At 34.5% G+C, this 27,930-nt stretch overlaps 4 protein-coding genes and 1 long non-coding RNA gene across 5 annotated transcripts; 2 read left to right on the top strand and 3 right to left on the bottom strand.

Annotated features, from left to right (window-relative positions):
* Positions 1-464: 464 nt before the first annotated feature.
* LOC104120977 (large ribosomal subunit protein eL20z-like) lies at positions 465-4,303 on the bottom strand. Its single transcript, XM_009632860.4, has 4 exons — positions 3,893-4,303; positions 2,889-2,964; positions 2,393-2,507; positions 465-799 (listed from the first exon to the last, which is right to left on the bottom strand). Exons 1-4 carry the CDS (start codon positions 4,107-4,109, stop codon positions 740-742), a joined length of 468 nt encoding a protein of 155 aa, XP_009631155.1. The 5' UTR covers positions 4,110-4,303; the 3' UTR covers positions 465-739.
* A 742-nt stretch (positions 4,304-5,045) lies between these two features.
* Positions 5,046-8,814, bottom strand: LOC104120976 (putative F-box protein At1g32420). The gene is made up of 2 exons (XM_033652754.2): positions 7,445-8,814; positions 5,046-5,295 (listed from the first exon to the last, which is right to left on the bottom strand). Exons 1-2 carry the CDS (start codon positions 8,637-8,639, stop codon positions 5,270-5,272), a joined length of 1,221 nt encoding a protein of 406 aa, XP_033508645.1. The 5' UTR covers positions 8,640-8,814; the 3' UTR covers positions 5,046-5,269.
* A 5,587-nt stretch (positions 8,815-14,401) lies between these two features.
* LOC138904705 (uncharacterized) lies at positions 14,402-14,802 on the top strand. Its single transcript, XR_011413464.1, has 2 exons — positions 14,402-14,577; positions 14,675-14,802. It is a non-coding gene; the product is annotated as an uncharacterized lncRNA (long non-coding RNA).
* A 1,304-nt stretch (positions 14,803-16,106) lies between these two features.
* LOC104120975 (uncharacterized) lies at positions 16,107-20,224 on the bottom strand. The gene is made up of 2 exons (XM_009632858.4): positions 18,953-20,224; positions 16,107-16,400 (listed from the first exon to the last, which is right to left on the bottom strand). Exons 1-2 carry the CDS (start codon positions 19,348-19,350, stop codon positions 16,328-16,330), a joined length of 471 nt encoding a protein of 156 aa, XP_009631153.1. The 5' UTR covers positions 19,351-20,224; the 3' UTR covers positions 16,107-16,327.
* Positions 20,225-21,703: 1,479 nt separating this feature from the next.
* Positions 21,704-23,232, top strand: LOC104120974 (GDSL esterase/lipase At4g10955-like). Its single transcript, XM_009632857.3, has 2 exons — positions 21,704-21,968; positions 22,057-23,232. The coding sequence occupies exons 1-2, from the start codon at positions 21,832-21,834 to the stop codon at positions 23,042-23,044; spliced, it is 1,125 nt and encodes a 374-aa protein (XP_009631152.1). The 5' UTR covers positions 21,704-21,831; the 3' UTR covers positions 23,045-23,232.
* Positions 23,233-27,930: the final 4,698 nt, after the last annotated feature.

Below are 27,930 nucleotides of genomic sequence, written 5' to 3'. Positions count from 1 at the left end.
CTTTCAAGAGCGATATCAAGATTGACAACAAGAGTTCTGGTTAAAGCAGAGCAACCAAAGCATTAGGAGAAAACATATACAAAAAAACATTGTCCACAAGAAATATTCGTTAAAATACCATCACATTAAATACTTTTAAACTATAATACATAATTATCTAACTAACATGACACAATTGATCATTTGTGTAAGTTTTGATAATGTCCTTTTATTTTAAATTTATGTATTATGCTAATGTAATAATTTTCGGCATTTAGATGATTGTTGTATTATTATACATAAAATTTCTCTTATTAATTAAATTTTATTGTTCCTTCATATAAATAAATATTTAAATCATCACGTGCCATTATTAACGTGCAACGCACGTTCATAAATACTAGTACGTATATATGTATATATTCAATAAGTCAAACCCCCAACAGTGTTTGAAATTGTAATGTCTTCCGAATGGAGCAGCCAAATTCTACAGACTGAACACACATCCAATTTAGTTTCTGTTGGGGAAGTTTCAAAAATACACATCACATTTACTGCTGGAGCATACCAAGAAGTACCACAAACATTAATAAAGGAAGTGTACGTTCAATATAAGAACCACCCAAGTCAATATTTGCTATACAGATTGAAAAAAAGAGACATCCTTACAAACAAAAACCAATCAATAAAGTTGCTGCCCCCCCCCCCCCCCCCCCCCCCCGAGATCCACTATAAGTTACATTTTGCAGCCTGGATAGCCTCACCAGGAATGAGTTGCCTTTGTCACACCAAAAGTCACAGCAATTAAAGCAAGCATGGCCTGATTATCAAAAAGATAAACATAGTCAGCGGCTGACATTGTCACAGCAAAGAAATTGAGAAATAATAAAGTAATGGAGTGACAATGCTGATACTTTGCTCCATTGAGTACTGCAGAAATCAGTAAACTAATTAGTGCATAGCTACAACCGCTTGGGGCAGTAATAACAAGCACTCATCTATCCATGAACTTATCTACCCCCCTATTTGTTTCCTTCCCCTCCATCCCCATCTACCTCCAAATCCAAACAAAGGAGGGAAGGCGTAATGTATCTTTGTAGCATATAAAAGAGCATACATCAACTCCTCGTATATTATTCCTTCTTAAAATTCAAGTTGGGTATTACCAAATAGTGTGTTTAACCTGTAAACAGTAAAGATATGCTTGACTAATTGCAACCATAAAACAGATTACTTGAGTATTCAGCAGAACAACAAAGTGTACAAGAGTACCAGTGCAGGACTGCTTATTTGCTTATATGGAAGGCTTTTAAGCGTCACCTAGGAATTCAGACCAATTTAAAATTGGAGAACTGAACTGCACATTACTTGGATTCAAATCCACGATCTGAATAAGACCGAACAAGATAAATATAAGACCTCTTTAAAGGAACTAGCCCGAGCTTTCCTGAATACCAGTCGGCACTAGAAGGAAATGTTACATAATAAATATATAAAGCCAAAAACTCATGCAAGAGTTAGATTAGGACTTTGACAGCACCAAAAATCAAGGTTATTGTTGAATATTTTTTAAGACGTGCTTCCTTGGAGGCAGAAAGGAACAATGATTTGATGATTTGGCCAAATCTAGCAGATTGAAAACATGTCGACATGAAAAGGGCTAAAAGCAATTGGGCCAAAAAAAGCGGGGTTTAAAAGTGGTTTTACAATTGGCTACCCAAATTTAGTCCACTTCTCAACCTAGTCTAATTGCTCAATCCTTCTAATGTTCCTCTAATATACGCTCGTAGAAATCCAAGCTATAATATACATTTATGCCCTCTCTAGAATAAGGTAAATAGCAATAGAAAAGGATATCCAAGTCAAATGAGGTAAAATCATGGTAAGCACTTACATGGTGTAATAAATATAGTTATCCAATATCAAGTCCACATATACTGGACGTACAAGAGAGTTTATTCTTTTTCCAAATGTATAGCTGCCAAAACCAAATTTTATTACTCCCTCTGTTCCATTCTTCATATAAAAAAATGGTTACACCTCTGTTCCAATTTATACAACACTTTTTCTTTTTTAGTCTTCCAAAAAGGATGATATTGGATATTTTGGAAAACTTAACTTCAAATTTCCAATTTACCAATAATGACATGTTCTTATAACCGTAGAAATGTCATAACATGTTTAAGACCACAAGTTTTAAAAGAACTTTCAATATGTGTCAAAAGTCTTTATGTCCTAAACCCAGTCAACTGAGCAATTTGTGTGATTTTACCCCAACAATATTTGCCAACATGACTCTGACGAAAACACATGGTACCCAAGAATTAATGACGAAGGGAATATCATCCACCGTACAATTGCATGCTATAAGAGAGAGAGAGAGAGAGAGAGAGAGAGAGAGAGAGAGACTTACCCCCAATGTGCATGCTATAAGTCCAGGCTTTTCTCTGTAATCAATCCGCACACACAGAAGAAGAAAAGCTCCAATATACCAAGGAACAGTACCAAGAAAGAAACCAGAGATGAACCTTGCAAACAAAGTCACCAAAATATTAGAAAGTAAGCCAGCATTGAAATCTTTAGTCAATCGTACATGAATCATAAAATTGAGTTTATGAAAATCTGGTCATAGAAACATCAGAAAAAGGCAAAGCCCTTAGCAACTATCACATCAGGATTTGATATTGCTGAGTTGTTAATTTGGTGTGCTTCACATTGTTTCCCCAACTAACCTACCCATCTTTATTTTTAAAAAAAGTTAAAACTCTGAATACGATAATGGGAAAGCTCTAAATAATAAGAAACGCTGAGTAGGATTCCATGTATCACTTTTTATCAATCTAACCACGATTTATAACCGGAAAAAAAAAAATTTGAGCACAAGAAAAAGTACAACAATAGGAACTTACAAGAACCAGCCAATCCCCATGCCACAGCAAGGAAGCCGGTACTCCCTTACAGGTCTACCTTCGGCAACAGCATAACCTAAACCACAGTGAAGCAACATATTAAACATATATAACCTCTAACATTAAAATAATTTTTGAAAAGCAAATATCTGTTATTCAGCCCAGTTAGAACAATAAGATTTAGAAAGCATTTTCTAGATTGCAATTCCTGAGATTTTCCGAGACAAGATACATAACTAGTTTACCATTCTTTCACGTGTAAGTTAACCATAACATTTCAACTCCACTTTTACAACTTCTGATTGCTTTAAGAAAGTTTGCAATCACACATACAAAATCTAAAGTCAGAATCCATTGATTAAGGATTCAACAAGCTTTAAATATGCTAAGATGGAAAATCAAAATAGCATGATTGAAGGAAAAAGAAGCCTTTCAACAGCTAATATCAATCAATCCTTCCATGATCAACCACATCTCCTATTACTAACAATAAACTAACAGAGAAACTCAGAGAACCCGATTGCGAAATTCCTTTCACTACATCCTTCAATACAACATGACCACTCTCCACCACTAGATGTTCAACCGGATATAAAACTTAAACCCACAAATCTGCAGATTTGTCGAGACTGCAAATATACATACTTAAAAACAAGGAGTTAATCAACCTACAAAGTTATAGATGAATTTACAGATGAAATTATGCACAAAATACAACTTTTTTATAATTGAAAGTATCTGCATCCTATCACAATAAGCCTGTGTTTACAAAGATACTAAAATCGTGAATAATATTGCTGGTATCAACATTAATGTTTCACAATAGACCCATTAATAGAATTGGCTAGTTTCGGCAATCAGTATTCTGAATATTCATCAAGCATCATACTGAGATTTTATTCCATGAAATGTTCAAAACAGAGAAACAAACAGAATTATCAACAAACATAAAAGAAAAAATTATGGAAGCCCCAGTAGATAGATGAAGATGTGGAAAAACACACCGTGAACAGTTTGATAACCATGAGGATAGTAATGAGGAGGAGCGCCGGAGGCACCAGGCGGAGGAATGGGCTGAGGAAAACCAAACACCGGCTGAGACTGTGGAGGAGGAGGAGGCGGATGATTGGCCACTCCTTGAAACGTACCGTAGTAATAGTTTGGCGGCAACGGTTCGCCGGTGGCCGGAGAGGCCCTGTTTTTCCCGCCTTCTTCGCTCATCCTTTCCACCGGGATAGAGATCGAGCAACGGGTTAGGGTTTCGGGATCAAAGCGAAGTCGTATTGTTGCTGACGCCAATTGACAGAATAAGATCGTCGTGGCGGTGTGATCGGCGATTTTGCGGTCTTTGATTTGTGGTGCGCTGACGGTTTGCTGATATATATTTCAGTTTGGCTTCGTTGGTAAGTTTCACGCCAACGCGTGGATATAAAAATTTGTCTTTATACAAGTTTATATTTATGAAATTTGCGATTGTTGTCATTCTCATCTAACCCAGGTTGTTCACACGTGATGAGGTTTGTGCCTGACTGAAATATAATCAACTGAGACAATTTATTAGTAACACTGTAATTATATTAAATTTGTAAGGTTAACACGAGATTTGGTTGATCAATGACTCAGGCTTTACAATATAATCTTTTTGTTTCATTTTATATTACATAGTTTTCTTTTTAATCCGTTTAAAGAAGGTAAGCATCTTTCTCTATTTCAAAACTATCTTTAGTTTTAGTGAATGGCATGACATCTATATGCCCACAACATATTAAGTGGACCTTTGGTATGTTATGTAGATTTAGTTTATATGTCAAAAGTATTATTTTCTTTTTTAAAACAACAACAATAGAGCTAGTATAATCGAACAAATCGAACAAGTAGAGTTTGTGGAGAGTAATGTGTACACAAATATTACCCATACCATAATACTCTTTCTATTTAAAAACTCCATTCAAGTAGCACCAGAGTACACATATGCAAAGAATTATAAACCAAAAAGAAAAAGAACATTCAAGTCGCACCACAGTCCACATTTGGAAAGAATTATGAATCAAAAAGAAAATTACTTATGGGAAGGAACAAAAATTGAGTGAAGACACTGACATGGAACACACTGAAAGACCTTATGAAGCAAAAAAGATAACTTGAGCATATTAGACGCAAACATAAACCCACCATTGCTTACTCAAGCACAAGTTGATCAGTGCAAAATAGTTGACAATCTGATACAAAGTAGCGGAGACGAATTATACGCTAACATCAGAGGGATGAGGAACTACATACATTGCTAGTATTTCCTAACTAAAAGTGTGTCAAAAAGTTTTTCATGCCATCTCTGATGTTAGCTAAAAGGGGGCAGCCAAAATGTCTTCTATATAGCCAAGTCAAGCTTCTGAGGGTCCTGCCAGCCCTACATTATCAAGAAAAATAATGTCAGTAAGTTTCTTCGAATATCTAATCTATCAAGTCAACATTATATTGATTTGAGAGAGAAATCCCGCACACTAGGACTAGGTATATACAAAGATAGAGCATCTTACAACAAAGCATGCTTCCCGACAAATAGCATCCATTCATTAACACTAGTTAAATATCAAAAATACTCCAAAGATATATAAAGTCGAAAATGTTCTACGTACTAAACAAACGTACTAGCAAAGATTTAAAAGATAAATAATGTATCTAGAAATTCTAGATGTCCAATGCATAGCCCTAATTTGCTAATACATAAACCTAATATTTTCTAGAAAATCAAAATTATATTTCAAACAGAAGCACCTCTGCTACAGTCCCTGGTCCACTCATTTCCATTACGAACATGCTCCTCATGCCATGCACCAAATAGCTTAGAATATGATGTCTAGAATAAGATCCCAAAGTTACGGCAAGTCAATTCATTTATAAAAGACTGCAAGACACAAGTCAACCAAGGAGGAAAGACGAGGACGGGATAGCAAGACTAGGAAGTTTATAAGCAATTAGAACACAAAACTGGAAATTCAAGCTGAGAAGGCCGAAAGATTGCAACTTGAAGGAGCAAATAATTAAATGAAAAGAAGATTCTTTCATATGAAGAGAGGACCTCTTACACTGGCTGTCAAACTAAAGCTATATCTTTGAGCATTCAAAAGCAAAGATATGGATGTGTCGCACTACATTAAGAGAGTGTACATTCATCCAATATGGTTAGCAATGACACAAGTAGCCAAGCCTTCCATTGTTATAACCTTTAGTTCATCACACTAACATCTATAAGACTAAACATCTGTACTTGCATATTCAAGTATCAAAGTTCATGGATCAGGAATGAAGATTTTTTTTGAAAACACTCACCAAAAACAAGAAAAAGAGCACCAGAAACAGAAAGCGCAAATGCTCTGGCTGGATTAACTAGATAGGTAACAGAACTGTCGCAATCACGGATCGGACATGGTTTTATTATTGTTTTTCTTTTCTTTTGAAGACTTGGTTCTGTTAGTTAGTGTATATCCAGCAATCCAAATGCATTATTTCAGTGAAACTATGTTTTTCTGCTCTTTCTTACAAGTAAGTAATTGTTATAATGCTTATGGAACAAACTAACTCAGAGTTTTACAGTGTCAACAAATAGAAATTTATATATCTGCAGATAGATATATAACTTCAAGGATCTAGCAATCATATTACTATGTCTATTGATCTAGTTGTCTCTTCATAGTGAAGTCATTGGTTATCGACCTCAACACAACTGATGCTCCAACAAGCAAACACTACGAAAGCTGAAAAGTTTCTCTGATCATTTAAATGTTTCTGTTGACAAAAAGGAAGATCTTGTATTGTCAGAAAATAAATGGGGTGACACGCACGATGCACCTTTGAAGCCAAGCCTACATCTTTTCAAACAATTCCCACTCTGAAAGACATGAAAGGGAGAAAATAGTTTTCAAGTGGGACTCGAAAAGGAAGCATTTTAGCTCTTTTTTCATACTTCTATGTGCACATGTAAGCCACCCTAAAAGAAAGTTTCTCTTATTTTGAGTTGCAATATCATGTGGCATCTCTATTTATTCCCCTTATTTCCACCAATTTCAACTAGTAATCCAAGAAGTTGTTTGGCTGACTAACCATAAAATTGGACTGGGAAAATAAGAGAATTGCATACAGTGAGAGACATCTATATTGTGACTGATTCCACACCACAAAGCTATTCACAAAAATATACTTTCTTAGATGGGAGATGAAAAGAAAACTTGTTAGTTGGCCATATTTGCTTTCCAGAACTACAGCAGCAACTGACAAGCATCTCCACTAATTGTGTAGAGTTAAGTAAAAATGATCACAGAGTTAGTTCACGTAGTAAATTAATGCATCACAGATTCACAATCAATCTGCTTTGTTTCACCAGGTGCCCATAACATACACATAAGCACATAAGGATAAGAACAAAGCAAAAGTGCAACATCTCAAAGTGGGATCAGACTTGACAATCAACACAAAGCAAGCACATAGTAACTTAAGATATAATTGAAAAGACAAAAGTTGATCACCGCACTTTAGGAGATTTTCACGTGCTAATTTACCTCTAGCAGCTTGCTTCTTAACTGGTAGCATCCCTCCAATCAGAACTAAGCTCTCTGAATAGTTGAAAATCATGGACGAACTGCTATCAGCATTATCGATGCACAATTTTGCCTTAACAGAACTAGTCACCGGATCAAAGAGGAACAACACGCCATTCTCATCCTCAGCAACAATATTACCATTCCTCAAACAGCCAATAATTCTGTTGAACCCGAATAACATTTCAACATTGCATTTCTTGCTCCAACCATCTTCATCATCCATTACCCAAATTTCAACATTATATTTGTCTGTTTTATCCCACATTAATATACCAAGAGAATCCTCCAAATTCACAAGATACCCCTGAATCTCCAGTCTCACTCCAGGCATAGGTAACTTGTCAAATACTTTCTTACTCACATCAAAACACACCAATACCTCACGTGACCCATGCGCATCCTCAAGCAGAGCAGTCCAATAAGGCACCCCTTTAATAATCAGATTGCAAGAAAGCCCAAGAACTCGAAACCCCACCTCATTTGGCACCCTCTGCCAGCTGAAACTCTTGGTTGAAAACATTTCCACTTCATCCGCAATCATAGTTTCTGGTCCGAAACTCTTAAGACTCAAGACCAAGAAGTCATTCTCTTGTGAATCGTACGCCAACCCGATGGAAACACAAGAGTGCGTTCCCATAATGGGTTTGCGTTTCGAAAGCGGCAGAGTCCTAGACTGCCTCATAGCTGGGTTCCAAAGAGTAATGACATCACCCCAAGGTGGCTGACAAAGGCACACAATGCCATTGCAAGAACCCACAACCACCATACTTTGCAAGAAGAAAGGGAAAGGGTTATCAAGTTCCACAACTGATGATGACTCGGGGGACAGGTTGATTAGTGAGAGTAGATGATCAGCGGACTCGAGATGGCGAGTGTGTAAAAGAATGGGTGAAGAACCGGTAATGGGCTGCAAAGAAGAGGAATGGCGGAAATGGGTGGCTACGAAGTTGGGTTTGGAAATGAGTTTTCGCCATGGCTTGCAAACGCACCTGAATTGTAAAAGGGTCTTCACAGGGAGACGAGAAAGGATATTAATGATGATTTCTCTTGGGAAAATGCAGTTGCATGTTGCGTCTGGAGCTCTGTTTTTTGTTTTTTTCGAGTTCCCTTTACCTTTCTTTTTCCCCTTTCCTTTGCCTTTAGACGGCGGCATTTTAGCCGGGAAGTGGCCGGAGGTTGAAGATGAAGAAAGGACTTTGTGATCGACAGAGAGAACTGGGGATTTGTACAGCCTAGCTAGTCTTGACAAAGAAGAGAGGAAAACGGTTTTAGAGGGTTTTGGATATAAGGTGAAAACTGAAAAGCAATTGTGTATAATATACTTACACGTTCAGATTAATGATTCTTTAACAATGGAATAGTCCTCTTTTCCTACTTATTTGGCACCATCTCGTCTTAAATAATTTTTGTAATAACGACCATATCGTCTTAATTAGAGTACTTGCATTTTACTTTTAAATGATTTAATTTAGTAGAAATTTATATTTAAATTAATGAATAATAATTTATTTTGTTTAAATAACTTAAGATAGGAGTATTTAAAATACGGAAAATATTTATTAACGTACTAATTTTATACTAAATAATCTATTCTCTAGAATCCATGAATCACAAATTTATAAAAACTCTAGCTGATCAATTTTCCAAAGCAAATAATAAGATATCGCTCTATAATCCTATGAGGATTAAATTATTCCTTAAAAATACTTGTGTAGATAAAATTCTAATATTTGAATTTTTCCTTTATCTGAGAAATTAATTTCAGCTAAAAACTTGCTACTTTGAATATTAATAAATCAGCTGAGTGAAAGCAAAATGAAAGGACCAAAAATTTTCCTTAGCTCCTTAATCACTCAAGTTAATTCCACAAGGATTCAAATTTAATCGTAAAAGTTTAAAATCATTGGTCTAGCTTTAATGCATGTTTTTTGGTGGACCAAAATAGCTTTTTTAATGTTAGAATTCACAAGAAAAGAATATAACTGGAAATAATACACATATAGATGAAGACTTGTATAAATAAACTAACTCACGCTAATATGAATGTATGAAGGATGTCCCTTCCAATTTTATTTTATTATTATTTTTTTTAATTTAACTTCATTGTTTTCTTTAGAAGAGTACTCCCTGCCATATTATCAGCTATGTTTAGGGCGGTTCAAAACTGAACCGATATCGTTAACCGAATCGAATAAATGACTTATTGGATTAGTGGTATCGAATTACCGGAGTAATGGATAGTGAACAGATTGAAATTTTATTATTAATGGCTTAACGGTTTGGGAACGGATTACTCAATTTTCTTATCGGGTAAACCGTTAACCCCTTAAGAATTTTTATATTTAGCATATATTGTAGCATAGTAAAGTTAGGCAAAGTTGTACTAAGATGGATGAAGCTAGTTTTCTTCATGTTTAGGATGCTCATCTAGATTTTGTACAATGCAATGAACTAGAACTATGTTCATTGCACAAATTAGGTGGTATATGTTATGTCTTCCTTATCGGTAGTTCTTGTATGTCCTAGATTGGAAGACGACTCTTCAAAAATACTACTATTAGATTAACAAGACAGACTTTGAATTTGAATCTAATATTAGTCTGAAAGCATTGGCATGTCATCTTACTATGGCCATTTGGTATTTGATTGTTCAAACAGTTTTTATTTAGTTTAGACGATAAACTGCCCGATAATAGTTAATCCGATACTAATCCGCCCATTGTCTTATTGGATAGCTAGCGGATTAATACATTTATAATCTGATTAACCGATAAATCAAATCGTTAAGCGTAATTATCCGCCCGATCCGCCCGATAAGCAACCCTAGCTAAGTTAGCTTTGCTTTAACTTATCGATTTTGATATCAATCACACGTGTAATATTTTGTTGGCTTTTCATCGGCTCAAATTTATTCTATTTTCAAATATAATATTCTTTATACTCTATTGCTATCACTACTGTACGAAGAAAATATTAAATCCAAAATCTAAAAGAATAAAAAATACATACATGCATACATACAGACAAAAATATATATATATATTTTCCAGTAACTTGGAATTCCCTTTTTTTATATATATATATATATATATATATATATATATATATATATATTTTTTTTTTATATATATATATATATATATATATATATATATATATATATATATATATATATATATATATATATATATTTCCCAGTAACTTGGAATTCCCTTTTTTTTGGGTAATTACTTGAGATAGTTTCTAAAATAAAAAAGAATTTATTCAAGATAATAACTTAAATAACTTGTGCATGTCGAAATAGTTATTGTTTATATATGAACATTATTACACATCATAATACACAAAAATTATTGAAAAAAGGACATATAAGTGCCCGAGGAAGGTTGCAATGCACAATTAAAGCTAAATCCTGAATAAGAATAAACTTTTAAGAATATCTTATTAATAATCACTTATTCATAGAACGAGGTTGTTTTTTGTAGATGGCTCTGGAGGAATTAAACCTATATCGTGTATACGCTTAGAGCTCACCTCCTCACCCGTACGACTCTCGATAGTAGAAGAGAAAAGGAACGTGCATTATTTACAAATATTAGATCAAGAGGCATGAAAATATTAGCAACATCAATAAAATGGTGTAGAGGGTCGTACGACTCACTTTAGATTTGACATACTACTTCAAACAATTGAAACGGCCATAACAAACATGTCAAAGCATAGTAGTAGTGCTAAATTGATAAGGAAATAAAAGTTAATAATATGGGATGAAGTACACATGACGTGGCGTTAGACGGTCAGAATAATTTACAAGAACTTTAGAGATATAATGGATGTTGATAAATCGTTTGGTGAAAAAATAATAGTTTTTGGAGGTGATTTCCGTCAAGTACTACCAATAGTTTAAAATTCCACAAGAGCAAAGACTATAAATGCTGGCTTGATTAAATCATACTTATGATCTCAAGTGATAAAGATTCGGCTAATAAGAAATATGAGAGTAAATCTAAATCAAATATTATGTGATTTCTTGATTTATGTCGGAAGCGGAAAAAAGCATATATATTATAAAAGATAATTTAGTCCTTCCTTAAGAATATTTTGTTGTCAAGCCCAATGACTATAGTAGTGGTGAAGATTCCTTAATAAGGAAACTATTTTCATCACTAAATAAAATAGAAAGTTGTGCAAAATACATCAAGGAAAGAACTATCTTAGCTGGCAGAAATAAATATGTTGATCGACTAAATGAGATGTTGCTTACTAAGTTCCTTGATAAAAGCCAACGTTCTCAATTTTGACTCGATGGAAGATAATACCACCAATCACTATCAAGAAGAATACAATACCAAATGGCCTTTCACCATAGATATTCGTTGTGAAGTTCATTATTTTATAGATGTTAAATGAGATCAAAAAGACAAAACGAGCAAAAAATTTGTATATGTTAGTGTCATGTATGCATACAACAAACAAAGCCATATTTGATCTTTCATTGCATACATGCTAGTTTTGAAGAAAAATACACCCATTATACTGAGAAACTTAAATCCGTTAAGTGTCGTATGTAATCGTATAATGATAGTGTATAGAGGTTTTGATAATATTATCACACATTCAAAAATCATGATGAATTGATGTGCTTCCAAGCATGTGTTTATCCCCACAATTCAACTTTCTCCTATCTTCTTAAAATTTATCAAGAAATAATTTTCATCACGCTTGTGTTTTGCAATAATAATACACAAGGTCAAACAATTCAAAATGCTGGATTGTATTTGCTGCAACATGCTTTCTTGCACGAGCAACAATATATTGCACTTTCAAGAAAGTTATCAATATTATCGATAATAAGAGTTTTGGTCATGATGGAGCAACCAATCAGTCATAAGAGAAAAACTACAAAAATGTTGTTTATAAAGAAGTCATTGGTAAGATATGATCACGTTGTATATTTCTAAACTATACGTACATAGTAATATTATCTAACTTGACTAAATTGATCAATTTTGCATTCAGATGATATTCTATCAATTTGAATTCAAGTAGTATGCCAAATATTGGTTTTTGAAATTTAAATAATTGTTGCATTTTTACATGTCAATTGCTCTACATATCATTTTTTCTTCATGTATATACATAATTTTTGTGATGAATTAATTTTTTATTCTTTATATTTATTATCGACGAAACCCTTATGCGTCATTATTAGCGTGCATTGCACATTTATAGAAACTAGTCTATATCTATACCTATATTATATTAAAATCACGAAAGTCTTATCAAAATATCGTTCGTCTTTTCTACCTTTCGTAAGTGTATTATATGATGGATATACTTGTAATTGTAATAATTAATTTTTTTTTTATGGGTAAAATCAAAAGCTGTCGTGTGCTTCCTTTTAGGTATAGAATTCTTTAGAATTTACATTGTTTGGGAATCTTGCCTTACTGTTTTTTTTTTTAATCTTTTTCTTTGGCTTTAATTTGTTTCCTTTAGTTTTAGGATTGCAGGGATATTTTTTTTTTTTTTTTTTGCGTTTGTTTTTTTCTTTTAGTTTTAGGATTCTTTAGATTCTTGTGTATATATTTTATATGTATGACATTATGAAGAATTTAGGATGTTTAATTTTATTATGTTATAGCAAATTAAATCATTCAAAATTTTATATGTATAAAGCCAATAAATTCTCAAAGTTGGATTGTATTGTTGCACGCAACTATCTGTTGCACTATCAAAAGGGTTCATATGAAGGTTTTATTAATGAAGAAACAATCAAAACGGACAAAAAAATCATACGCTAAATACGTCATCCTTAAAAAATATATGTCTTTGTATCTCATAATTTAAATTTAATACAATCTAACTAACTAAATCTAATTGATTATCTACACATCATATGTATCCAATCATTTTAAGTTCAACTCCAGTTCAAACAATCCTCCTCCTTGTGAACCTTTCTCCATTGGGAATCAATAACATTGAAATACGTAGTTATAATCGTAAAGTGATATTCAACCAATAATACATATATTTACTCATTGTTACCTTATATTTTAGTACTTTTAATCGTCTTTTGAGTGTTAATTATATTACTTTATACTTAATATTATATTTTGACTATGTAGGAATAAAGTGATGTGAAGATGAAGAAATTTGAAGCGAAATTGAATAAAAAGCGGAAGAAATAGAAAGAAAGTTAAAAGAATAAAAAAAAAGGGGACGCCCTTCGGTGTTTGTCCTCCCAAATGAAAGACAAAAAAAGCAAAGGAAATGCATCCCAGGCTAAGAATTAAAGAAGGCAAAAAAAATACATTGTTGCTACCAAACGCACACGCAAGTATACGCGGTCGTACAAATAATAAAATGATAAGTCGAGTGTCGAACCCACAGAAACTTGCGTTAACTACCCACTAGCTATTATAAAAGTACGAATTTTAAACGCTAAATGTTGAAAAACTGAAATATCCCCGAAATATTGACAGACTAAGAATTTACGTGCAACGCACATTTATAGAAACTAGTTATTATAAAAGCACGAATGTTTCACACTAAATATAAAACTAAAATAATTATCCAACACTATCGTCATTTCTAGTATTGCAAAAAGTTTAAGAAATATTTATAAATTACATTACAATAAATATTTATAGGTATAAAATATTTTTAAAAATTATATAAATGTACTATCGGGTTGGTTTAGTTTCGGTTTGACTTTTTTTTAGTTAAAATCAAACCAAACCAATTATGGTCAGGTTTTATTTTCCAATACCAAACCAAATCAAACCAAACCACATCGGATTTTTTTTTCCGGTTTGACTCGGATTATCGATTTGGTGAGTTTTATCGATTTTCTTTGTATACCCCTAATTCTAAATACCAACACTCACTTCTCCTTCAAGTATAATTAGAGGCGGACCCAGGATTTGAGCACAACGAGTGCACCACTATCTTTAATATAGATATATAAGCTGGTAACGACAAAATTTAGCGTGCTAACTCCTTGAAAACTTAATGATTATGAGTCAGCGATCAAAAAGATCTTTTAAAATATCAAAAACTTACTCAAATAAAATCAAGATTAAATATTCGTTAAGCAGTTCAAGCAGAGTCTCAATCGCCATCACTAAATCGACGGAAGTATGCTACTTCGCCGAAGTGATTTTTGAAGGCAGAAGTATTTTGAAGTTTTTCTATTACTCTTTTTTGGGGAAAATTTTGTTGAATTACTTATTTTAATACAAGTCAAGAAAATGTTGATACTTATAAACTTAGTTATCAGGATAAAGAATATAATTGGCTTCTTGCTAATGGAATATTTTATTCCCCTCCCAGTTTCCTTCATGTCTCTTTCTATTATCTTTTTCAACGTTTAGAAAGACGTTTATCAAAGAAGTTATTAAATATTTTGTGTAGACGCCCTAAAGAACTAATCGTGGAGAGAATCTTGGTTAGGCTTTTGAGAGAGAAATTTGAAGGGGGAAAAGCTAAACTAAGTTCACTATATATACTAGTGCTAAAATATTTTTGAACTCAGAAAAGATAAAAAAGAGAAAACCAAATTGAGCACTACATAAAAAATTACTAACTACATTGAACTCAAAGAGGAAAAAATCAAATGAAAATGAGCAACACTGCTGCTGGCCTTGAACCCCGGTCCATCTTGAGAGGACAAATACTGTGTTAAACCGGCACAGCCATCCAGCTTTTGTGTTTGAAGGGGCACATCAAAATTATTTAAGGGGTTCTTGATGTATATATAAATATATATATACACGATTTTTGTAGAAACTAACGGGTTCCGGTGACCCCTCTACTGACCATATAGGTCCGCCTCTGAGTATAATTTCTTTTAATTAGTAACATACAATATTTAGCTCTATATCTCCGAAAAATATGGTATGATAATTGGAAATTGGAAATTTCACTATAGTTAACCAAATATTTCGAGTTCAAACCCTGAAATGAAGAACTTCCGCTTTACTCCCTTAATGGAACTACCTCGCACAAATCTAATTCTAAATACCAGATGGTTAAACAAAAAAATTACATCTTTGATGATTCTTGCCTGGAAGTAAGAGGGTGGTGGAGATTTAAGATAAAAGAAGCGTATACTATATGATTAACCAAACACGAACTTGTAGACTCAATGTTACTTCCGAACATTGTCAAGAGGACAAATTAACAGTATATTATATTTGGCTGTCCATACAGTTTTTTTCTTTTCTTTTTGGGGTAAATAAAAAAGGACTGGAGAATTGCTGAAATTGTAATAAGACTGGAGAAAAAAAATAAGGAGGTTCGTTCGCATACTGGCAAAAAAGAACAAAAATTTTGTGACAACATCAGTGACAAGCTTTACAGAACCTTCTAACTGTTAAAATGTTGCGTGTAACAACGTTTTTCAGGACTCATAGAGACATATAGTTTAACCATAGTCAAAGAATTATGAACCAAAAAGAAAATTTTGAGGGAAGGAACAAAAATTGATTGAAGAAAACAGTCAATAGGGAAAATGCAGAAAGATGAAGAAAACACTCATAGGGAACACGCTGAAAGATATTATGAAGCAAAAGAAAAAACAACTCGAATAGTGTTATACGTAACCATGAACCCACCATTGCTTAATCAAGTACTAGTTGATCAGTGCAATGTGCAATAGATACTAGTTGACAATCTGATCAACAAAGTAATGGAGATGAATTATACTGTTTAATATAAACATCAGAGGGACCAGGAACTACATACATTGCTAGTATTTCCTATATAACTAAAAGGATGTGAGAAAGTTTTTCATGCCGTCTCCGATGTTTGCAAAAAAAGGGGCAGCCAAAATGTCATTCATGCAATCCTAGTAGGAAAGGCAGCCTGCTGAGGGTTCTTAGTGGTAAAGACCTTCATATTTATGCCAGCCCTACATTATCAAGAAAAGGAATGTCAGTAATCTTCTCTGAGTATATATATCTTTTCTTATCAAGTTAAAATTATATTGATTTCAGAGAGAAATCCCGCATACAAGGTATATACAAAAGGTAGAGCATCTCACAACAAAGCATGCTTCCCCACAAATAGCATCCATTTATCAGCACTAGTTAAATATGACAGAAATGTTCCACTAAATTATACTATCAAAGATTTTTCTAACTCTTCAAATGCTCTCCTTGAAAATGGAGATAAACATAAGAACATTCTTGATCCTATTTAAATATTTCACTCTTACATAACAACATCACTAAGGGGTATTTACAGGTGCCAGAGGGAACCTCTGGACTCACATCTACTAAATACTTTTCTTGGTCACTTTGAAACATAAAAATGCACCTTTATCATACTAAAAGATAATGTACCTGGAAATTGTAAATGTCCCATTGGTAATGCTAATACATAAACCTAAAACTTAATTTCTAGAAAATCAAAATTATATTTCCAACAGAAGCACCTCTGTTACAGTCCATGCCCGCTACTCATTTCCACTCAGAACATGCACCTCAAACCATGCACCAAATAACTTAGAATATTATGTCTAGAATAAGATCCCAAAGTTATGACAAGTCAATTCATTTTTTGAAGATTGCAAGACACAATTCAACCAAGGAGCTTATAAGCTATGGGAAAACAATGCTGGAAATTCCAGCTGAGAAAGCCCAACGAGTGCAACTTGAATTAGAAAATAATTAAATGAAAAGGAGATTCTTTCATATGAATAGAGGACTTCTTATGCTGACTGTCAAACTAAAGCTATATCTTGGAGCATTGAAAAGTTAAGATATGGATGTCTCATACTCCATTTGAGAAAGAGTGCTCATTCGTCGAATATGGTAGGAACGACACCAATTGCGCCTTTCATTGAACATAAGCTTTAGTTCATCAACATTAACATCTATTAGACTAACATCCATACTTGAATATACAAGTATGAAGTTCATAAATGAGGAAATGAGGAATTCTTTTAAAACACTTACCCAAAACAAGAAAAAAAAAATCTGAAAACGCAAAAGCTCTGCAATTGACTAGATAAGTAACAGAATTGTTGCAAATCCCTGACAGGACATGGTTCTATTAATTTTCTTTTTTCTTTTGAAGCCTTGGTTCTGTTAATTAGTGCAATCCAGCAATCCAAATGCATTATTTCAGAGAAACTATTGTTTCCTGCTCTTTCTTACACGTACATAATAGTTAGAATGCTTATGGAACCAGATGCCTCAGAGTTCTATAGCATCAGTAAATAAAATTTTTCATATCAGCAGATAGATATAAAACTTCAAGGATCTAGCAATCATAATACTATGTCTATTGACCTAGTTATCTCTTCATAATGAAATCATTGATTAGTGATCTCAACACAACTGATGCTCCAACAAGAAAATACTACAAAAGCTGAAATGTTTTTCTGATCATTTAAATGTTTCTGTTGACAAAAGGGAAGATTTTATGTTTTTAGAAAATAAATGTGGTGAACAGGGAAGTTGAGATCTTCTGGAAACACTCTCGATTTACATGATGCATCTTTGAAACATGCCTACGTCTTTTTCAAACAATGCCCACTATGAAAGACATGAAAGGGAGAAAATAGCTTCAAGTGGGACTTGATTTTTGAAATTGAATTGGAAAACAAGCCAATTCCGTAGACAAAGAAAAGTAAGCACGTTTATTCTAAATAAAGAAAGAAGACATAGAATTATCTCCACAGGCACTTGTATAAAGGTAACACCAAAAAATATGGGGATACAAAGAGAGTAGTTTTTCCAGATATTCATGATGCTTCAAATGAATAGCTGCAAATATCGTCTCCTCTTACTCACAGGAATTAAAACTGTGAAAACTTTTCAATAACAAAAAGATAAGCACACACAGTTGTGAGACAATAATGACCTAATTGCGGATTTCTTGTTTTCCGTTAATCTTCTCTTAGTTTTACGCTTGCCATTATTGATCCAAATTCAAGCTGAAAAGCTAAAGAGGCCAAGAGAGGAAATATAGTTCTCTTAATCTGTTTTTCTTTTGTTTGATGGTAAGTCCTTCTGCAAGATCAATAGAACTCTTCGGAACCAATGGAATTGAAAGAAGCGAAGTGGAAACCAAGGCAGGGCAAACGCGACACTTCATGGGGAAATAAGAGAATTGCATGCAGTGACAGAAATTCATGTTGTAACTATTTTCACACCATTAAGTTACTACAAGAGCACAATTTATCAGATGGAAGAGAGAAGAAAAACTTGTTAGTTGGGCATAAAAGCTTTCCAAAACCACAGCAGCAACTCACAGGCATCTCCACTAATTGCGTAGAATAAAGTAAACAAATCATAGAGTAAGTTCACACAGTAAATGAACCCATCATAGTTTCACAGTTGGTTAAACATATGCACATGATAACAACAAAACAAAGGACAACATCATAAAGAGGGCAAACAACACAAAGCAAGCCATATAGTAACTTAAAATATAGACACAAGTTGATCACCGTACTTTAGGAGGTCTTCGCGTGCTAATTTGTCTTCAGCAGCTTCCTTCTTAACTGGTAGCATCCCTCCAATCAGAACTAGGCTCTCTGAATAGTCAAAAATCACATACGAACCCTTCTTAGCATTCTCAATGCTGAATTTTGCCTTAACTGAACTAGTCACTGGATCAAACAACAACACGCTGTTTTCATTCTCGGCTACAATGTCACCATTCATCAAACAGCCCAAAATTCTGTCAAAACCAAATGTTATTCCAACATTGCATTTCTTGCTCCAACCATCTTCATCATCCATTACCCAAACATTAACATTATTTTTGTCTGTTTTCTCCCATATTAACATACCAAGAGAATCCTCTAAATTCACAAGATACCCCTCAGTCCCCACTCTTATTCCCGGCATAGGTAACTTGTCAAATACTTTCTTACTCACATCAAAATACACCAACACCTCACGTGACCCATGCGCATCCTCTACTATGGTACCCCTTTAATGATCACATTGCAAATAAGCCCAAGAACACGAAACCCCACCTCATTTTTCATCTTCTTCCAGCTGAAACTCTTAGTCGAACACATTTCCACTTCATCCGGAGGTCTAGTTTCAGCTGGTCGGAAACACAAAAGACTCAAGATCAATAAATCATTCTCTTGAGAATCATAAGCCAACCCTATGGAAACACAAGAGTGAATTCCCATAAGGGGTTTGGTGTTTGAAAGCTTTACCGTCCTATACTTCCTCATAGCTGGGTTCCAAAGAGTAATCATCTCACCCCAAGGTGGCTGAGAGAGGCACACAATGCCATTGCAACAACCCACAACCAACATATCGTGAAAGTAGGAAGGAAAAGGGCTATCCAGTTCCACAACCGATGATGAATCGGGGTGCGGGTCAAAAAGTGAGAGGACATGATCAAAGGACTTGAAATGGCGAGTATGTATAAAAATGGGTGAAGTACAGGTGGCACTCTGCAAAGAAGAGGAATGGCGGAAATGGGTGGCTATGAAGTTGGGTTTGGAAATGAGCTTCTGCCATGGCTGGCAAACACACCTGAATCGTAAAAGGGTCTTCACAGGGAGACGAGAAAGGATATTGGAGATGATTTCTCTTGGGAAAATGCAGCTGGATGTTGGGTCTGAAAGTGTATTTTTTGTTTTCTTGGAGCTCCCTTTCCCTTTTCCTTTCTTTTTCCCATTTCATTTGCCTTTAGAGGGCGGCATTTTAGCTGGGAAGTAGCCGGAGGTTGAAGATGAAGAAAAGCCTTTGTGATCGACACAGAGAACTAGTAAAGAAGAGGGAAAAGGGTTTTAGAGGGTTTTGCTTATAACAAGGCGAAAAAGCATTTGTGGATAATATAAGGACAATTCAAATTAATGATTGCTTAACAACCGAATAATAACGACCTTCTCGTTTTAATTTTTTCTCCTGTTAATTAGATTACTGCCTTTTCACTAGTTATGGATTTTATTCGGTAAAACTTTAACTTAAATTAAATGAATAGTAATTTATTTTGTTAATAAATTTAAGATTGGAAATAGAAAATAATCTTACTAATGCAATTTTGTAGTACTAAATAAAAAATATTATGGTTAAAAATATCAACCAAAATCACTTTTATACTAGCCAAAGAAGAGATTAGGATAAAGGAGCATCTAAAAGTTAGTGCGAACAATATTTGCATTCTTTGTCTCGATTAAATACACGCAGTACATTCTCTTCCCCTGTTTATCTTTTGTATCTGGACTTGCGGACAAGGCAGCAACGTGTCCATTCTCCTAAAAGTGATTTTTAACAACTAAACAAAGCTATAAAAAAACTAAGCAAGGCTCCTTAAGGTAGGTTTCTTAAAAAGGATATACTATTTAAAGCACGTAGTGTTTCGTTTGAATTTCTTTCCCTAAAATAGTAGTGCTTGCTCATTTAAAGTTTCGAAAGTGTCCGGCATATATTCTGACAAACTCGTTTGAAAAAAAGATAGTAGGACTTTCCATAAATCAATAACTATCTAAATATTTTTTGTGTTTGGGAAACAAGTATTGGAGTTTACTCAGCAACTAAAAGAGTTCGTAGCATAAGAAAAGAATAAGTTGAAGTAAGGGCAAGAGAAAACGTTGTGGTATCAATTGGCTTTATAATTAAGTAATTAAAATCTCATTAATTTGGTGAAGCAGTAATTACATAACGATGGCTGAAGTTAATAATTCTTAGGATAAGGACATTCAGAAATGGCAAACCACATTTCTCTAACTCAATCTTATTACATATTCCAAATCACCCATTAACGCATAAATTTTTGTAATTCTATATGTGTGCGTCCATAAAAAAGGGGAGAAAGAGATATATTCCTAGAGCATAATGCTATTTTCTTTTAGGTCTTCAGCTTAAAACAGAATCAGATTCTCTTGTAAGCAATGTCTAGGAATTAGAATAGACCAACCATGTCTATTGTTCAAAGCATAGGTTCCTTATTGCAAGACCATTTATTTAGCAAAGGTAGCTGTACTTTACCAAGACAAGATAAAACTTACCTCTTTTAGCACAAACTATCAAAATTACGAACACTCCCTCCAATCCTTTTTAATTTGTCGTTTAAGTTTTATGTCCCCTATCTAGAAAATCATTTAATAACATGTATAACTAAGTTGTATTGAAAGGCTTATCCTCTCATTTCTTTCACAGTAGATTTGTACCTTCACTGGAATCCGATGCCATACACAAATATAAAAAAAGAAAAAGTGACAGCCCAAACCCCCTCATGTCCCCCCTTTCTAGGCCTGGGGAGGAGTGTTTCTTCTCTTTTATGAAGACTGGTTTCTCAAATGTTGCCACTCATATTATATGTGCACCTAATTAAGAGACCTTATAAGAAAAAGAAGTGCGCAAATGAACACATATTGGTCCTTCAGAAAAAAATCCATGGAAAGAAACCATTCTTTTCACCACCATCCCAAGGCATTCCATGTATTGGGACCTCAGCATATTTCTTCTCCCGGTTGGAGAGAACTCATCAGCTCCAGTTGGTTAGTTACCATTTTTCCTTGACTTCTTCGTTCCGCTCTGAATTCCTTGTACTACTTATAATGATGTCTTTATTAACTTAATGTGCAGGAAGGATGAAAGCTACAAAAGAATAACGATGGCCTGCTTTGTACAAGCAGTATACTTGCTCGAACTTGACAGGCAAGAAAATAGGAGCAGAGAAACTGCTCTTGCACCACAGTGGTTGACACCTTTTAAGTACAAACTAGTTGAAGTCCTTGTAGATGAGAGAGATGGTTCTATATTTGCTGCAGTTTTGGAGTGGGATCAAGCAGCAGCGTTGGCTGATTTTATACCTGTAAGACCAACTGGTGCACCAAAGGTGGTATTAGCTATCAGAGGAACACTTTTGAGAAACCCCACAATAAGGAGAGATATCGAGGATGATCTACGTTACCTAGCGTGGGAAAGTCTCAAAGGATCCTTCAGGTTTGACAGGGTTTTAGCGGATATAAAATCAATCATCAATATTCAAGGAAGCAAGAATGTGTCCATCACAGGGCACTCGTTAGGAGCTGGCTTTGCTCTCGAGGTATATAAGGCGTTAGCTGCAGATGGAACTTATATAGAGGCACATCTATTTAATCCACCATCTGTTTCATTGGCCATGAGTTTGAGAATCTTGGGTGGGAAAGCTGGATTTGTATGGAAAAGGTTCAAATCAATGCTTCCTTCTAACTCACAGAATCTAGGCAAGGGTGCTGATGAGGCTGCAGCTGAAGTTACAGAATCAAGAATCACTTCAGAACTTAAGCAAATGCTGCCAATGCCTCATTTGTATGTTAATACAGGTGACTACATCTGCTACTACTATAATTATCCAGATGGAGGACAAAACAGTATTTTCCATAGTAATAAGGAGAAAGAAGCAAAACTTAGAAATGGACAAACCGGAGTAAAGCTTTTTGTGGTGTCAAAAGGAAAGCAGAGGTTTCTTGAGGCACATAGGCTGCAGCAATGGTGGTCTGATGACTTGGAATTCCAAATGGCTCTCAATAATAGCATGCTGATAAGTAGGCAGCTCAACTCCTTGTACACCATTAATTCAAGCTCCTAAACAAACTCAAGGCTAGAGTCTTTCAAAGGAATTCTCAGCCCTTGACAGTTTTTCTTCAAATTATCTTCCAAAAGTGGATAGAGAACAACAAATGTATTTCTACCATTAGGTTCAGAGTTATATTGGCATGTGTACTTGCATTTGGACTGGTAAAGACTGAATGTTAAACACAAGATTGTAAGGCTTGAGATTCTGCATTGACTTATATGAATGAATTGATTAACCTCCTATACATTTTGACTTGCTAAACCAAATTTGAAAACTTGCATAGTTGCATATAAACTTCAGAAAATTTAACACCAGGTGTCTTTTTTTGATAAGTACATGATGGGGCCAAACATATTTTGCAGTGATTCACCAAATGACATTGGTGCTAATTAAGCAGGGGAAAAAATAGATGTTTTGTACATTAAACTACTAAGCAAGTATTTGTAAAAAGAAATGACGGAGAAATACAATGTCAAGGCAAAAGCAGGTTAAGACATGCACAGAACAATCAATCTGATTCAGCAATCTGTTTGGCCTGTCAAGAGCACTACTTGTTGGCCGTTGCGGTTATTTTAACATAATGTGGGAGTTTCTGTATTAAAGTTTAGGTAAATTCATCTTTCACTTCAGCAGAACAAGCTAGCAGACCTCAGCTACTTGAGGCTTTCTCTACCATTGAATATTTTTCTAGGAAATAATTTTTAACTATTCCAGAACCTAAAGAAAATAGAGAATATAAAAAAGTAAATTCACTCTGAACTTCAATTGATCCTCATTTCCTCTTAAACGTTTTCGAAGAGATGTACTACAAGATTTCCCTCTCTGTCTTCTTGACCATATTGACGTTATTTCTCAATCTAATTGACGTACGATAAACTCAACAAATCAAAGCCTAGATAGAGCACCAATAATTACTCAATTTGCAACAATACTTAAATCCTTGCCTCTCTTTTGTGTTTACAAAAAATCATGAAACGCCTTGTTTCATAATTTCCAAAAGAAAGAAGAAGAAAAAAGGTAACTAATTTTTCTTTAAATTCACTGTATACAAACAATCCCACGAAGGCGATAAGTTGACTGAAACTAACGGGAGTCCGGTAGAGATATCCTATAACTCCAAAAACATTGAGAAAATAGCAGAAACAAATAAGTATTCCCTCCGTTTCAATTTAAATGAGTATTTTGACTCGACACGGAGTTTAAGAAAAAATAATAAGACTTTTAAAATTTGTGGTCTTAAAAGTTTAAGGGGTAAAAACTTTGTGGGGCCATGACATTTATGTGGTTATAAAAGTTTCTCATTAAGGGTAAAATGGATAAAATGAAGAGTTTAAAGTTGAATTATTTCCAAATTTAGAAATGTGTCATTTATTTTGGAACATACTAAAAAGGAAAATACCTCATCTAATTTGAAACGGAGGGAATAGTAAACAACAAGCTACTTCCAAAATAAACTGGTCAGGGGTATATTAGAAAAGATCACTCAATTCCTTCATTTCAAATGCAATGTATACCAAAATAATAGAGTTATTTCTTACTTATATGCAGAAGGTAGTGATTAATAACCTGGACAAGTTTCTCCAATCCTAGAAATACTTTTTTAAAAAAAAAAAAAAATTACTTTTTTTTTTTAAAGCTGAGATATTTGGCCAAGTTTTTAGTAGAAAAAAAAATTATTTTTGAGGAGAAGCAGAAACAATTTTGGAAAAATAAAAAAAATAACTTCTCGCCAAAAATATTTTTAAGAAAATACACATTTCGAAATAAGTTGATCTTTGAAACTTGACCAACCACACTATAAATAAGCAAAAGGGTTGATCACTATCCTTGTCATGGCCCAAGCTTAGCCTCTCGAAGCGAACACATTTAAGATTCAATATCACAAAACTCTGCCCAATCAGATAAATCAAAATTCCATGCAAACTTAAATTTTCACAAAACTTTGAACGCCCAAACGTTTAAGAAGAATTTTAGAAAGGAAAACCGTATTCAAATAATACTGGAGTATATTTATTTAAAGAAACTTTGTGGTGTTCTTAAAATTACTTTTAGAAAGGAAAAAAAGATATCCAAACTACGTCTTATAATATAAGAAAATTCCAAAATTGGTGCCCAATATGGACGACTTGCCGTACGTGTCCTTAATTCTGAACACAAAAGACATTTTGGTGGAACAAAATGCAGAGTACTACTTTTCCTCAAATGGAGACAAAGATTGCAGATATTGCATTAATTTAGGCACTTTCCACTATTACATTGTTAAACAAACATTAAATATCCCAATATAATCTAAAGATGTGTTCTTGATTTTTGTTAAACCCCTCAAAACCCTACCTTTCCCCTCTTCTTTGTCAAAACCATTCATCGTTTTCAACCTCCGGATCGGACTTCCCAGCTAAGATGGCGCCAGCTAAAGGCAAAGGAAATGGGAAGAAGAAAGGGAAATGGAATTCTAAGAAAACAAAGAGCAGAGCTCCAGACCCAACATGCAACTGCATTTTCCCAAGAGAAATCATCTCTAATATCCTTTCCCGTCTCCCTGTGAAGTGCCTTTTACGACTCAGGTGCGTTTGCAAGCCATGGCGGAACCTCATTTCTAAACCCTGTTGAGGTTTTTTGTTATTTAAGATGAAATAGTCTTAAAATGAGGGTGAATGGGAAATTGAGGAAAAAATGAAATTTTTGAGTAAAATTTTAAGTTTCCCCCTCTTGACAATGAGACATTGTCCCATATTGGAAGAGTAAAAGATTTTTGGCGGGTATATATATAATTGCTCTTCTTGTAGCTCTTAAAGAGTTAAGAAGAAAGCAAGCCTCGTGCTGTCGTCGCTCTGCTCGGCTCGGCTCGGCTGTCAAACGATTGATTGATTAATTTTTTGGACCAAATTTATTTGTTAATAGTAAATATTAACGTAAGATTATCCGCATTTGTAACGGATATGTTCCAATCCGTGTATTGACCACCAGCTGCAATAGCAGCCGCCTAATGCTCTTCCCACCATGGCCAAGTGCTTGCTCCACAAACAAGCTAGTGCATGCTCCACCATGGAGGGTGGAGGGTCGTTCATCTTCATTTGGACCAGATTTTGTGACTTTCTTATTGGAGAATGAGCCTCAAACATTTAAAGAAGCTATGACTTCTTCCGAATCATTGTTTTGGAAAGAGGCAGTCAATTGTGAAATAGAATCCATATTGAACAAACATACATGGGAATTGGTTGATCTTCCTCCTGGAAATAAACCTTTGGGTTCTAAATGGATTTTTAAGAGAAAAATCAAAGATAATGGCACTATTGATAAATTCAAGGCACTCGTAGTCAAAGGGTATAGACAACGAGAATGTCTAGACTACTTTGATACATACTCTCCAGTTACAAGAATTACGTCCATACGGATGTTAGTAGCATTAGCTGCAGTGTATGGTCTTGAAATTCATCAAATGGATGTTAAGATGGCCTTCTTAAATGGAGAGTTGGAGGAAGAAATTTACATGGAACAACCTGAAGGGTTTGTGGTTCCAGGTAAAGGAAAAGAAGGTATGTAGACTTGTTAAGTCTCTTTACGGACTAAAACAAGCACCCAAACAATGGCATGCGAAATTTGACCAAACAATGTTATCAAATGGTTTTAAGATAAATGAATGTGATAAATGTGTGTACATTAAAAATGTTCCAAATCACATAGTCATTGTTTGCCTATATGTGGATGATATGCTGATAATGAGTAATGACATTGCCAACATAAATGCTACTAAGTATATGCTCAATAGCAAGTTTGATATGAAAGACTTGGGAGTTGCTGATTTAATTCTGGGAATTAAGATCTATAAGACTCCTCAAGGTCTGGCATTGTCACAATCTCATTATATTAAGACAGTACTTGAAAAATTCAAGTACTTGAGCTTTAAAGTTGCAAAGACTCCAATTGACGTGAATCTTGCATTAGCAAAGAATAAAGGCCAAAGCATATCACAATTGGATTATGCTCGTGTGTTGGGATGCTTAATATATATCATGAATTGTACACGACCAGATATAGTTTGTGCTATAAGTAAACTGAGTCGATATACGAGCAATCCAGGCTAATTTCATTGGATGGCAATGAAACGAGTTTTGGGATATTTAGAACATACCCAGAACTTTGAATTGCACTACAGTAATTTCCCTGCGGTGATTGAGGGATACTGTGATGCAAATTGGATCACCGGTTCAACTGATTCTAAGTCCACGAGTGGATATGTATTCACTATTGGTGGAGGAGCGGTATCTTGGAAGTCGTCCAAACAAACATGTATTGCCCGCTCTACAATGGAGGCTGAATTCATAGCCTTAGATAAAGCCGGTGAAGAAGCTGAATGGCTCCGGAATTTCTTGGAAGACATTCCATTTTGGCCCAAACCGTTGGCACCAATATGCATACATTGTGATAGTCAAGCGGCAATTGGAAGGGCTGGGAGCGTTATGTATAACGGTAAATCTCGTCATATACGACGAAGACATAAAACCGTTAGGCAATTACTCTCTAGAGGAATTATCACGATTGACTATGTAAAGTCAAGTGATAATGTGTCGGATCCACTTACAAAAGGCCTAACTAGAGAGGTAGTTGAGAAATCATCAAGGGGAATGGGGCTATGGCCGAGAACAAGTCATTGTGGCGGTAACTCTACCTAGAAGACTGGAGATCCCAAGATCTAGGTTCAAGGAGATCAAACAAAGTCATTAATGACGGTTCAACATTGTCAAATAAAATTTTAGTCCGTTCTCGTGATGAGACAATGTTCAGTACAAAGGATAAAGCATTAAGGCTTTTTAATGATTTCTAAATTTGATATGGGGTATATCGAATAGTGTATCTACAGGATGACACGTTTAGGAATCACCTATGTAAGTGTGAAG

Source organism: Nicotiana tomentosiformis, chromosome 2 (genome assembly GCF_000390325.3).
Source record: "Nicotiana tomentosiformis chromosome 2, ASM39032v3, whole genome shotgun sequence".
Classification (NCBI taxonomy): Eukaryota; Viridiplantae; Streptophyta; class Magnoliopsida; order Solanales; family Solanaceae; genus Nicotiana; species Nicotiana tomentosiformis.
The sequence above is the reverse complement of the archived record's forward strand: the minus strand, read 5'-3'. Positions and strand labels throughout refer to the sequence as shown.

Bases quoted from the DNA above. Each gene is read 5' to 3' on its own strand.
- LOC104120977 (XM_009632860.4), bottom strand. From the start codon at position 4,109: ATGAGCGAAGAAGGCGGGAAAAACAGGGCCTCTCCGGCCACCGGCGAA. The intron at 2,508-2,888 runs GTAAGTTCCTAT...TTTGTTTGCAAG, and splicing joins ATGGGGATTGGCTGGTTCTT to GTTCATCTCTGGTTTCTTTC. The intron at 800-2,392 runs GTAAGTCTCTCT...TTTGATAATCAG, and splicing joins TTATAGCATGCACATTGGGG to GCCATGCTTGCTTTAATTGC.
- LOC104120976 (XM_033652754.2), bottom strand. From the start codon at position 8,639: ATGCCGCCGTCTAAAGGCAAAGGAAAGGGGAAAAAGAAAGGTAAAGGG. The intron at 5,296-7,444 runs GTAAATTAGCAC...TTGATAATGTAG, and splicing joins TAAGAAGCAAGCTGCTAGAG to GGCTGGCAGGACCCTCAGAA.
- LOC104120975 (XM_009632858.4), bottom strand. From the start codon at position 19,350: ATGCCGGGAATAAGAGTGGGGACTGAGGGGTATCTTGTGAATTTAGAG. The intron at 16,401-18,952 runs GTACGGTGATCA...TTGATAATGTAG, and splicing joins GCACGCGAAGACCTCCTAAA to GGCTGGCATAAATATGAAGG.
- LOC104120974 (XM_009632857.3), top strand. From the start codon at position 21,832: ATGAACACATATTGGTCCTTCAGAAAAAAATCCATGGAAAGAAACCAT. The intron at 21,969-22,056 runs GTTAGTTACCAT...CTTAATGTGCAG, and splicing joins GAACTCATCAGCTCCAGTTG to GAAGGATGAAAGCTACAAAA.